Source organism: Pongo abelii, chromosome 1 (genome assembly GCF_028885655.2).
Source record: "Pongo abelii isolate AG06213 chromosome 1, NHGRI_mPonAbe1-v2.0_pri, whole genome shotgun sequence".
NCBI lineage: Eukaryota > Metazoa > Chordata > Mammalia > Primates > Hominidae > Pongo > Pongo abelii.
In genome coordinates this window covers 892,409-904,530 of record NC_071985.2, presented here as the reverse complement: position 1 = coordinate 904,530, position 12,122 = coordinate 892,409, and the positions used below count along the sequence as shown (strand labels likewise).

The window sequence follows — 12,122 nt, the reverse complement described above, 5'->3', positions numbered from 1 at the left end:
ACTGTCCCTTCCACATTGAGTAAACTTGGTTTGCTTGCCAAAAAAATATTGCTGTGTATATGACAGTCTATTTCTTGACTCTGTTTCCTATTTCTTCTTCTTCTTCTCCTTCATTTTTTTTTTTGAAACAGGGTCTCACTCTGTCACACAGGTTGGAATGTGGTGGTGTGATCTTGGCTCACTGCAACCTCTGCCTCCTGGGCTCAAGCAACCCTCCCATCTCAAGCCCCCAAGTAGATGAGACTACTGGTGCGAGCCACCACACCTGGCTAATTTTTGTATTTTTTTGTACAGACAGGATTTTACCATGTTTCACTGGCTGGTCTCGACGTTCTGAGCTCAAGCAATCTGCCTGCCTCAGCCTCCCAAAGTGCTGGGATTTCAGGTGTGAGCCATGGCACCTGTCCTCTCTTTTCTTTTATTGATATACATGTCTGGCTTTATACCAATGTCATACTGTTTTGATTTCTGTAGTTCTTGGAAGTGGAAAAATTCAAGGATGCTCACTCTCACCTCTTCAATGTAGTATTGGAAGTCCTAGCCAGAACAGTCAGAAAGGGAATGAAATAAAGGGCATCCAAATCAGTAAAGAGGAAACCAAACTGTCCCTCTTTGCTGATAATATGATTGTTTACCTAGAAAACTCTAAAGCCTTCTCCAGAAAACTTCTAAAACTGATACAAGAATTCAGCAAAGTTTCAGGATACAAAATTAATGTACACAAATCAGCTGCAAATAATAAACTGCTTAGGAATACACCTAACCAAGGAGGTGAGATAACTCTATAAGGAAAACTACAAAACACTGCTGAAGGAAATCATAGGTGAAGCAAACCTATGGAAACACATACCATGCTCATGGATAGGTAGAATCAATATTGTGATAATGACCATATTGCCAAAACAATCTATAAATTCAGTGTAATTCCCGTCAAAATACCACCATCATTCTTCACAGAAGTAGAAAAAACAATTCTCAAATTCATATGGAACCAAAAAGAGTCTGCATAGCCAAATAAAGACTAAGTGAAAAAAAACAAATCTGGAGGCGTTTGGCAAGTTTTAAAATCAGAAAGTATCAGTTTTTCAATTTTGTCCTTAAAAAAATGTTTTCCAGATTTTTTGACTATTTAAGGTCCCTTGAAATTCCATATAAATTTTAGCATGGGTTTTTCTATTTCTGAAAAAGATTTATCATTAGAATTTTCATAGAGATTCCATTGAATCTTTAAGTGACTTTGGATATTCCTGACAACAGTGTTAAGCCTTCCAATCTATAAATACAGAATGTATTTCCATTTATTTGTGTCTTCTTTAATTGTTCTAATAAACAGTTTGTCATTTTTCAATATATAAGCCTTTTACTTCCTTGGTTAGGTTTAATCCTAAGTGTTCCATTTCTTTTTTATACTATTGTAAATAAAATCACAATCTCATTTTTAGATTGTTTATTGTTAGTGTATAGCCGCTTGAAGCCTAGGCTCAGAACAGACATAATTTTACTTCTGACACTTTCAATGAGTCACAGCAAATTGTGGGTGTATAGGAGTGCAAAAGGTTTTTGCTGTTGATGTTGCATGCTGCAATTTTGCTTATTGTGTTAATTATTTATAACAGTTTTCTTTGCGTGGAGTCCTAAGGTTTTCTACATATATAGTTATGTCATAAACAAATAAAAATTATTTTACTTCTTTCTTTTGAATTAAGATAACATATTTATCTTTCCTTTTTTTTTTTTTTTTTTTGTTCAATTGCTTTGGCTGAACTTCCAGTAATACGTTGAATAGATGCTGTGAAAGTGGACATTTGTGTCTTTCTCCGCATCTTAGACCAAAAAGTGTCCGTCTTGGCCGGGCGCGGTGGCTCACGCCTGTAATCCCGGCACTTTGGGAGGCCGAGGTGGGCGGATCTCCAGGTCAGCAGATTGAGACCATCCTGGCTAACACGGTGAAACCCCGTCTCTACTAAAAATACAAAAAACTAGCCGGGCGTGGGGGCGGGCACCTGTAGTCCCAGCTACTCGGGAGGCTGAGGCAGGAGAATGGCATGAACCCGGGAGGCGGAGCTTGCAGTGAGCTGAGATCGCACCACTGCACTCCAGCCTGGGCGACAGAGCAAGACTCCATCTCAAAAAAAAAAAAAAAGTGTCAGTCTCATTATTATGATGAAGTTGTGGGTTAAATTCGTAACTGTGACATAATTTTTACATCACTTTAATGTTTTATTCAAGTAACGCATAGACATGGTGACAACAGTCCACAAGCTAAAATATTGGACCCATAACAGACCCTTCCTGACCCCAAAGTTAAGGACTTCAGATTTTCTTACCAGTTTTTCCCTATTTTTGTCCATGTATTTTCAAACAATATGCTTATCTGCTAATGCTTGATTTATATACCCCAAATACCAGCCCTTGACTCATGACACAGGCCACTGTCAATAGTGACCTGCTTCCCCCAACATCACTACCCCCACACTCATTACCTTTCTCCCATTCTGTCAACATAATTACATTCCACTTTATATCTGCAGCAAGGGGTTTGACAGCATCATCTCGTCTTATGAAATTTGTTGATTAAATATAAAAAATATATACTCCTGTAAATCCTGATGGCGATACATATATACATAGATTTCTTCTGATTATTATTACTATTTCTCTCAAAAACTTATAATTAAAATTTTTAGAATGTGTTTTCTAGAAGACAGAATTTTCATGAAATATTTTACTAAAAATATTTCTCACTTTGTGATTTTACATGCCATCTGAATATGGTGCCTAATATATTTCAGTTCTGAGAATTTTTGTATGGTATTGAGTTTATTATTATTTGCTATGTGCAGTTCTGGGAATGCCTGTAAGTATATGTTGGTCCTGTTATATTAATTTTCTAATATTTTTGCCTCTTCTAATCTTTTCAGGTTGTTTTTTTTCCTTCTGATAGATTTTTCACTCTTGTATTTTGAAACTTTCATTTAATATGGTATCAATTATTGTATCTTTAATTTCCAAGAGTCATTTATTGTTACACTTCACATCCTTGTATATAGCTAATGATATTTATTTGGTGGATTTTATAACATATCATAGACATCTTCATTCCTGAAGATAGGAATTCTTAATTTTAAAAACTCACTCTTTTTGCAGGTTTGTGATAGTTTTAACTCAGTGTACATATACGTGTATTGATCCTTAAAGGAGTGTGCATCTTTGTGTGTGTGTGTATAGGTGTGAGTTTGCATACTGTGTGGATCTTACTCTTTCATATTGTTACACTTCCTCAAAGGTCGGCTGACCTTTGGCTCTAAAATAATTTTCAAGCCTAAAAACTTCATTCCTTTTATGCATCCTGTGCAAAGTTGTCCACTGATGTCTTCTATCTGGAGAAGAATACTTGAACCACCTCTACCCAGAAAACTGTCAGGTTGCTGTTTCCTTTTTTCTATTTAAGTGAATGGTCATTTATCCAAATCCTGTCTTTTGAAGACATAAAGTGATTTATTGTCTTTGCTTCCCTAATGCTTAGATTACATTATACTTTATGGATTTAACAAAAATTGATAAATATACTTATGATCCTTCATATGAATGGGAGGATCCCTAAAGTCTATGTAATCTAAGCATGAGGGAAGCAAAGACACAGAATATACATCGTATTTGGGGAGAGCTTGAGCAGAAACATGGAAGCTAAAATGAACTTGGCATATAGATATTGAGATAGAGGGTCTGCATTAACTTGAGAATTCAGAAATTGGATGACGAGGCAAAACAGAATGGACATTTGATGGTGGTGGACTTTCAAAATCAAGACTATGAATTACATTTCATGAAAAAGGTACTTAAAATAACAATTCATTCTACATTTTTAAATAGAAGAACCAAATAATGATGTCTGACTTAGAGAAAGTTTGACTTGGAATTACTATGCAAAGACAATTCAAGAAGGAAATATAAATTCCTCCAAATGAGTCATAGGCTGCTGCAGTTTTAGAAGTAAGTCTTAAGGAATAAATTTAGTAAGAAAAAGCATCGAGAAAAAGTAATGCTAATTTATTCATAATATGGATCCATAGCATATGCATTTAATTTACCTTTCCATGCGTATGTTTTAAGCATAGCACATGATCTTAATGGCATCTGAGATTGTGTTGGGCATCAAACATTCATATCCTTTTGAAGTTGTAAGACAAATTATTTTTCCTATAAATGTATATACTTCTTAGAAAAAATTTTGGTTATAAATATTTGTCTCATCAAATATTAATCTCTGTGTAAGAAAATAGTTTTTTTCTAAATAGAATAAATTAGTTAATCTTTTTTTTTGTTTTTGTCTTTTGGAGACAGAGTCTTGCTCTGTCGCCCAGGCTGGAGTGCAGTGGCGCAATCTTGGCTCACTGCAAGCTCCACCTCCCGGGTTAACGCCATTCGCCTGCCTCAGCCTCCCGAGTAGCTGGGACTACAGGCGCCCGCCACCTTGCCCGGCTAATTTTTTGTGTTTTTTTAGTAGAGACGGGGTTTCACCATGTTAGCCAGGATGGTCTCCATCTCCTGACCTCGAGATCCGCCCGCCTCGGCCTCCCAAAGTGCTGGGATTACAGGCGTGAGCCACCGTGCCCGGCCTAGTTCATCATTTAAGTGTTGTAAAGTTCTATAAATAATTCACAGTCTAACTAAACTAAGGATTTTTAAAAACAATTGGCTTACTGTTCTATAAGTAGTCCTCTCTTATCCGCTGTTTTGCTTTCCATGGTTTCTCCTGTGATCAAATGCGGTCTGACAATATTGCAAGGAAAAGTCCACAAATGAACAGTTCATAAATTTTCAATTGGTTTTCAGTCATAGCCCAATTTTGCATCACAGTGCCTGCATTGTTCCCCTCACTTTATCTCATCATGTAGACATTTTGTCTTCCCATGAAGCATTTTGTCATCACAAGAAAAATGAGCACTTTTTCAGTAAGATGGTTTGAAAGACAAAAATATAGATTGCGTTCACATAAGTTTTATTACAGTATATAGTTGTAATTGTTCCATTTTATTTGTAGTTATTTTTGTTAATCTCTTCCTTGCCTAATGTATAAATTAAAGTTTACAATATGTATTTATCGATATAAAAATAGTGTATATAGGGTTCAGTATCAACCCCAGTTTCAGGCATCCACTGGGGGTCTTGGAATGCAGCTGCTATGGATAAAAGTGAATTACTGTGCTTAATTTACCCTTTTGTCTCCCTTAAGGATGGATTGTAGGAATGCCCCATGGAAAATTACAATCAAACATCAACTGATTTCATCTTATTGGGGCTGTTCCTACAATCAAGAATTGGCCTTTTCCTCTTCACCCTCATTGTTCTCATTTTCCTAATGGCTCTAATTGGAAACCTATCCATGATTCTTCTCATCTTCTTGGACGTCCATCTCCACACACCCATGTATTTCCTACTTAGTCAGCTCTCACTCATTGACCTAAATTACATCTCCACCATTGTTCCAAAGATGGTTTATGATTTTCTGTATGGAAACAAGTCTATCTCCTTCATTGGATGTGGGATTCAGAGTTTCTTCTTCTTGACTTTAGCAGTTGCAGAAGCGCTGCTCCTGACATCAATGGCCTATGATCGTTATGTGGCCATTTGCTTTTCTCTACAGTATCCCATCCGTATAAGCAAAAGTGTGTGTGTGCTGATGATAACAGGATCTTGGATGATAAGCTCTATCAACTCTTGTGCTCACACAGTATATGCACTCCATATCCCATATTGCAAGTCCAGAGCCATCAATCATTTTTTCTGTGATGTTCCAGCTATGTTGACACTAGCCTGCACAGATACCTGGGTCTATGAGAGCACAGTGTTTTTGAGCAGCACCATCTTTCTTGTGTTTCCTTTCATTGGTATTGCATGTTCCTATGGCTGGGTTCTCCTTGCTGTCTACCGTATGCGCTCTGCAGAAAGGAGAAAGAAGGCCTATTCGACCTGTAGCACCCATCTCACTGTAGTGACTTTCTACTATGCACCCTTTGCTTATACCTATCTACGTCCAAGATCCCTGCGATCTCCAACAGAGGACAAGGTTCTGGCTGTCTTCTACACCATCCTCACCCCAATGCTCAACCCCATCATCTACAGCCTGAGAAACAAGGAGGTGATGGGGGCCCTGACACGAGTGATTCAGAAAATCTTCTCTGTGAAAATGTAGACATACATTCTGTCTTAGAGTCAAAGCACTAGGTTCATATCAACTTAGTAGTGTACAGCAGTGAAGAGAAGCATTATTACATGCCCAGTGTGTCAAACGGAAGTTAATCTAGAAGATTTGTCTTTTAATTTAGTCTTGACAATATTATAATGCATATTCTAAGACATCTATTTTGATTTTGTTTGTGTGTGTTTTTTTGTTTGTTTGTTTGTCTTTTTAATGGATTTTGGCTCTTGTTGCCCAGGCTTGAGTGAAATGGCGCAATCTCAGCTCACCACAACCTCTGCCTCCTGGGTTCAAGTGATTCTCCTGCCTACCCTCCTTAGTTAGTTGGGATTACAGGTGTGAGCCACCACGTCCTGCCTGTTTTTTTTTTTTAATCAAATATAGGTCATATATTTTCTACTAAATTGTGGGCAACAGGGTTTCATTAACATGTAGAAATCAAAGCAATAAAGGTCCAAACTAATCATATCATTCAGCATAATAATTACATAATAGTTGTTTCTCTCCCATTATTATAAAAATAAGACAAAAATAACAAATTATTTAAGATTACTGAATCTAATTGAATATTAAATAGTTTTTATTTACTCTCAACTGGTGTGTATATTTTCTTTTTCCTAAAGTAATGTTTTACTAATAAGTTTACATGAGGATAAATAATTATGTTTATGGAGCAGCCAATTTCGCTTTAGAAAAACAAGAGTTTCTCTATAAGAAGTTCTATAGAAGTTACAGTCTATAGACCCTCTTAGACTATAGAGTTGAGTGTGGAGTAGGTTATTTGAACTATTCCTCAGTCACATCACAACACACTCAAGATTTGCCTCCTCAGTAGCCATAGGTATTTTCATGCAAGACATTCTCTTCTGCAGAATTTTATTTCCACTTACTCTTCTCATAAATCAACAGGACTATTCAGCTTGGAATGGGATCAGCTCCTCTGCTCCACTATTTTTATACCTGCTTAGGCATTTGCCTAAAAGGATCAACATTATTTCATAAAGGTTATCTGCTTAGGTCCATTCTCTGAGTGAAAGGCCATTGCTCTCCAGAAGATCCCATTCCTGAGAAACTCTTTTATCTCTGAGGATAGGAGGCAAGAAGGAATGTAGAATGAGCAAGTAAGAAGAGCCTCATATTATCCAAGTGACAGCAGTGGTGAATGACTGATGTGCGGTTGGTCCTTGAACAACACAGATTTGAACTGTACAGGTCCACTTACTTGTGGATTTTGTTCCGCCTCCAGCACTTCTGAGACAAGGACAACCTCTCCTCCTCTTCCTCCTCCTCAGCCCACTCAACGTGAAGACAATGATGAAGAACGTTATGACAAACCTCTCTCCCTAAATAGTAAACATATTTTCTCTTTCCGACGATTTTCTCATTAAGATATTCTTTTTCTAGCTCACTTTACTGTAAGAATAGAGCATATAAGACATATAAGATACAAAATATGAGTTAATTGACTACTTATGTTATTTGTAAGGCTTCCTGTCAACAGTAGGATATCAGTAGTTAGGTTTTGGGGAGTTCAAAGTTATATGCATATTCTACTGCATGGGGTCAGCGACCCTAATCTCCACATTGTCCTAGGGTCATCTGTACTACAATTGGAATAATCATTTTCAAACAAGAACATTAACATTTGAATAGGAGATACAAATATGGATCTGGATATACTCATACCAATTAAGCATTTAAAGTTTAATAGAGTACTGAATAATTTAAATTTTGACTTATAGAATGGCAAATATGTATGACTTTCTTCTCCCCTAATTTAATTTAAGTAGAATTTCTCATCATTAGAACTGCATGAGAATGTCATAATAACATGAGAAAAGGTAGCAGTTGCCTGATGTTGAAAGATTTTCCTAATCTCACATGAATAAAAGACAATAAAATAAAAGATGAGTACTTATCAAGCACTTACTACATTGTGAGGGACACAGACAATCACATGTCACATAAAATGATGAGACAATATGGCAACTGCAAGTTAACTTAGGCCTTTTGTTCTTTCATTGTAATGAATACAACTAATCTTAATATTTTATCAATCTTATCTACATTAATATTTTAAAACTCTCTTTTTCATATTTTATAATCACTGCCTTACTCCAGGTCCTCATCCTTTCTTCACTGAAGTTTTTCAAACTAAATCAAAATAGAATTTGAAATTTGATATTATCAGCTAAGATTCTTAACTAAAAACAACAAAAATCAATGTGATTTAAACTGAAAATATAATATTTAAAAAAAATGCGAAGGCTTGCCAAATCTCCAAAAAATGGACACGAGTAAGGTATGAAAATCTGCCACTATGAGCAGTTTCCAATATGTGCTTGATAATGAGTTCTGTGAGGTCACCACTCTTGCTCCTTCTGGGTGCCATTCACAGCCCTAGAAACTTGGTGAATTTATTTCTGTGGTGTCCATGTAGCCTTAGAGGATTTGCACCTGCCCTGCTGCTTTGAGCTACACATTCCCATGTTAAAATCTGGGATCAAAAAATCTAATAAAGACTCCACCTATATACCATAGCCATAGCTGAAAGTCAGGTAGGGAAGTAAGTGAGTTCTATCAGAGACAATGAAATGTTTGCTCTCTGAGGCATGTCAAAAGAGAGTTCAGATACATAAAGAATAGTAAATAAATTATACGCTATATGTTGAGCCAACAGTACCACAGCCACAGATTTATCGATTTACGTGGGCCGATATGAAGGAGGTATGGAATATGTGAGAAGTTTGTTATATGCATGATACTTGGAGAAATATTCCTGGGAGAAGAAAATAGTAGATAGACATGATTTGTTTTGTATTTCTCAAGTGGGCCAACAAATTCTGGTGGCCCTATTTGGACAGACATTGAATGGAGTTGCAAGAGAGGCAGATAGATAGATTTGACATGAAAGAGTTTGTGAAACTTACTCGAAAGGGGTCCCGATCCAGATCCCAAAAGAGGGTTCGTGGATCTTGCGCAAGGAAGAATTCAGTGCAGGTCTGCAGTGCAAAGCAAAAACAAGTTTATTAAGAAGGCAAAGTGGTGAAAGAACAGCTACTCCACAGACAGAGTAGGGCATTCCCGAAAGTAAGAGGAAGTGTCCACCCTAGGTACAATACTTGTTCATATATAGAATAAAAAAGAGCATGAGGAGATGTGTTCTGCTACAAGGTTTGTGATAAAGGATTAATTTTCTTTTTTTTTTTTTGATTTTTTAAAAAATTATATATGCATTTTTTATTGTGGTAAAAAACACATAACATAAAATTACCATCTTAACCATTTTTAGGTGTGCAGTTCAGTAGAGTTAAGTATATTCACATTGTTGTGAAACAGATCTCCAGAACTTTTTCATCTTCTCAAGCTGAAACTCTATACCCGTTAAACAACTCCCCTTTGCTTCTCCCCCCCCAGCCCCTGGAAACCACCTTTTTTCTGTTTCCATGAATTTGACTACTCTTAAGTACCTCATATAATTGGAGTCATTCAGTATCTGCCTTTTTATGACAGGCTTGTGTCACTTAGCATCATGTCCTCAAGGTTTATCCATGTTGTAGCATGTGATAGGAACCCCTCCTACTTGTTAAGACTAATACTATTTCATTCTGTGAAATATTTTGTTTATCCATATTCATCAGTGGACATTTGGGTTTCTTCTGCCTTTTGGCTACTGTGAATTTTTCTTAATTAGTATATTTTTCAAGAATCAATATTATTATCTTTAAAGAAAAATTAAGAATGCCTTTGTTCTTAAGACATCGGGATATCTGGACACTCCCAAGTCTGGGTTTTTTTAGTAAACATTGTCAATCTCTTTCCTTAGCCCTAAACATCTAAAGGCTCAGAATACCAAAATTTCTAGGAATACCAAACTTTTAGGAATGCAGCTCAGCAAGTCCCAGGCTAATTTTCCAGTCCTCACTCAAGATGGGGTCGCTCTGGTTCAAAAGCCTCTGACAAAACGAGTGGACAATAATTATGTTACCAAGATTGTAGCCTGCCAGTGCAATATCAGTTTCTCTTTTTTCTGTCCTTCAATCCAGATTGGCTTTCAGACACAAAAAGAAAAATATTACATGATCTCACTTATATATCGGGCCTAAAAATAAATGGAATACATAGAAACAGAGAGTAGAATGGTGGTTGCTGAAAGTTAACTTGTCTAAGAAACTGACTCGGTACAGGATGCAGCGTCTTCATCTCCCTGTCTCATGACATCACCATTCATTTCTCCACCAATCAGCAATCCCCACAATTTAGCTCATCACGCATCCAGACTCCTTAAAAATGCCATCCCCAAGTGTCTCCAGAAGGCTTATTTGAGGCTCCCTTTCTCTTCCTCCTTCAGCTGACCTACGATTGTTAAACTTTCTCTGCTGCAACTCCCATTGTTTTGGTGTTTTGGTCTGCTACCACTTCATGGGCAATTGAATCCTGTGGGCCTGTAACAATCCTCCTGCCTCAGTCTCCCCATAGGTGGAATGACAGGCCTGTGCCACTGTCTCTTGCTCTTTTACAACAGATTTGACATAAATGGTTATCATCTGAATCTTGTATCTTTGGGACATAGAATGGGGTTTCTTAATAAGTAAATATGATTACAGATTTAAAGAACTATGTGATTTAATGAATAATTCAAATGCACTGAACACAGACATCTAAAAATGCAAAATAAACAGCTCAGTTTTATTTACATTCCTCATTCTAGTCTCTTCTTTCAGAATAAACCAAGTTTTGACCTACTCTATGCTTGGTTTTGTGCTTTCTACTGTAGATGTATGAAATAGTCAATTCCTGCTTCCAGAACACTCTCAGGGAGAAGTAGGGTATTTCAAGAGTAAGTTGCTGACTCATATCCAAATGTATACTTGACCCTAGTGCATAGTTTTGAGGTAAACCTAAAAGTCTTTCTTTTTTACAGAAATTCCCTTGAAGTCTGTCTTCCCGCATCAAATAAGGATTCTTACCTCCTCTTGAAGCACAAATAGGTTTTGTCTTCTGTCTTTTGAAGATGTGGAAACAGTTCCCTGGTTGCACTAGGAATGGCACCTACTATTATGTTAAAAGTCACGGTTGTAAACTTAACAAAGGAATTCTTCAGCTTTTCAAATACACGAATATTGAAACATCTGCACACTTTGACTGTCAGGAAATTGTCCTTGCCAAGACTGTACACTAACTATGCTGATTGGATAATTATAAAACATATACATGCATCAGTAAATTAAATTGTCTGGTCGGAATGTAGTGGTGTTTACACCTAATTGATCACAACTAGTTACAGGTTTCTGGGTTCCTTCTCCACTCCCGCTGCTTCACCTGACTAGCCTATACATATCAAAATATGTATATCACAATAAATATAAGTCAAAATATATATCAATATATGTCAAAGTATAATTTATCAATTAATACATGTTTAAAAAATTCAAATAGTTTTAAAATTCAAAAAAATTAAAATGAACCAATATCACTTTTCTCAGGTAGATGATATAATTAGCTCATTTGCTAGAAACAGTAAGAAATTCAATAAAGATGTTCTTTCAACCAACGAGAACAAAGACACAACATACCAGAATCTCTGGGACACATTCAAAGCAGTGTGTAGAGGGAAACTTATAGCACTAAAAGCCCACAAGAGAAAGCAGGAAAGATCCAAAATTGACACCCTAACATCACAATTAAAGAACTAGAAAAGCAAGAGCAAACACATTCAAAAGCTAGCAGAAGGCAAGAAATAACTAAAATCAGAGCAGAACTGAAGGAAATAGAGACCAAAAAAACCCTTCAAAAAATTAATGAATCCAGGAGCTGGTTTTTGAAAGGATCAACAAAATTGATAGACCGCTAGCAAGACGAATAAAGAAAAAAAGAGAGAAGAATCAAATAGATGCAATAAAAAATGATGAAGGGGATA

At 36.5% G+C, this 12,122-nt stretch overlaps 2 protein-coding genes across 2 annotated transcripts in view; both read left to right on the top strand.

Annotated features, from left to right (window-relative positions):
• Positions 1–12,122, top strand: part of LOC100452262 (olfactory receptor 2L13) — a 66,499-nt gene that overhangs the window by 2,512 nt on the left and 51,865 nt on the right. The gene's annotated exons all lie outside the window — the stretch shown is intronic.
• On the top strand, positions 5,141–12,057 carry LOC100453006 (olfactory receptor 2L2). Its single transcript, XM_063724212.1, has one exon. The coding sequence runs from the start codon at positions 5,258–5,260 to the stop codon at positions 6,194–6,196; it is 939 nt and encodes a 312-aa protein (XP_063580282.1). The 5' UTR covers positions 5,141–5,257; the 3' UTR covers positions 6,197–12,057.

Excerpts from the sequence above, each read along its gene's own strand:
- LOC100453006 (XM_063724212.1), top strand. The coding sequence starts at position 5,258 with ATGGAAAATTACAATCAAACATCAACTGATTTCATCTTATTGGGGCTG.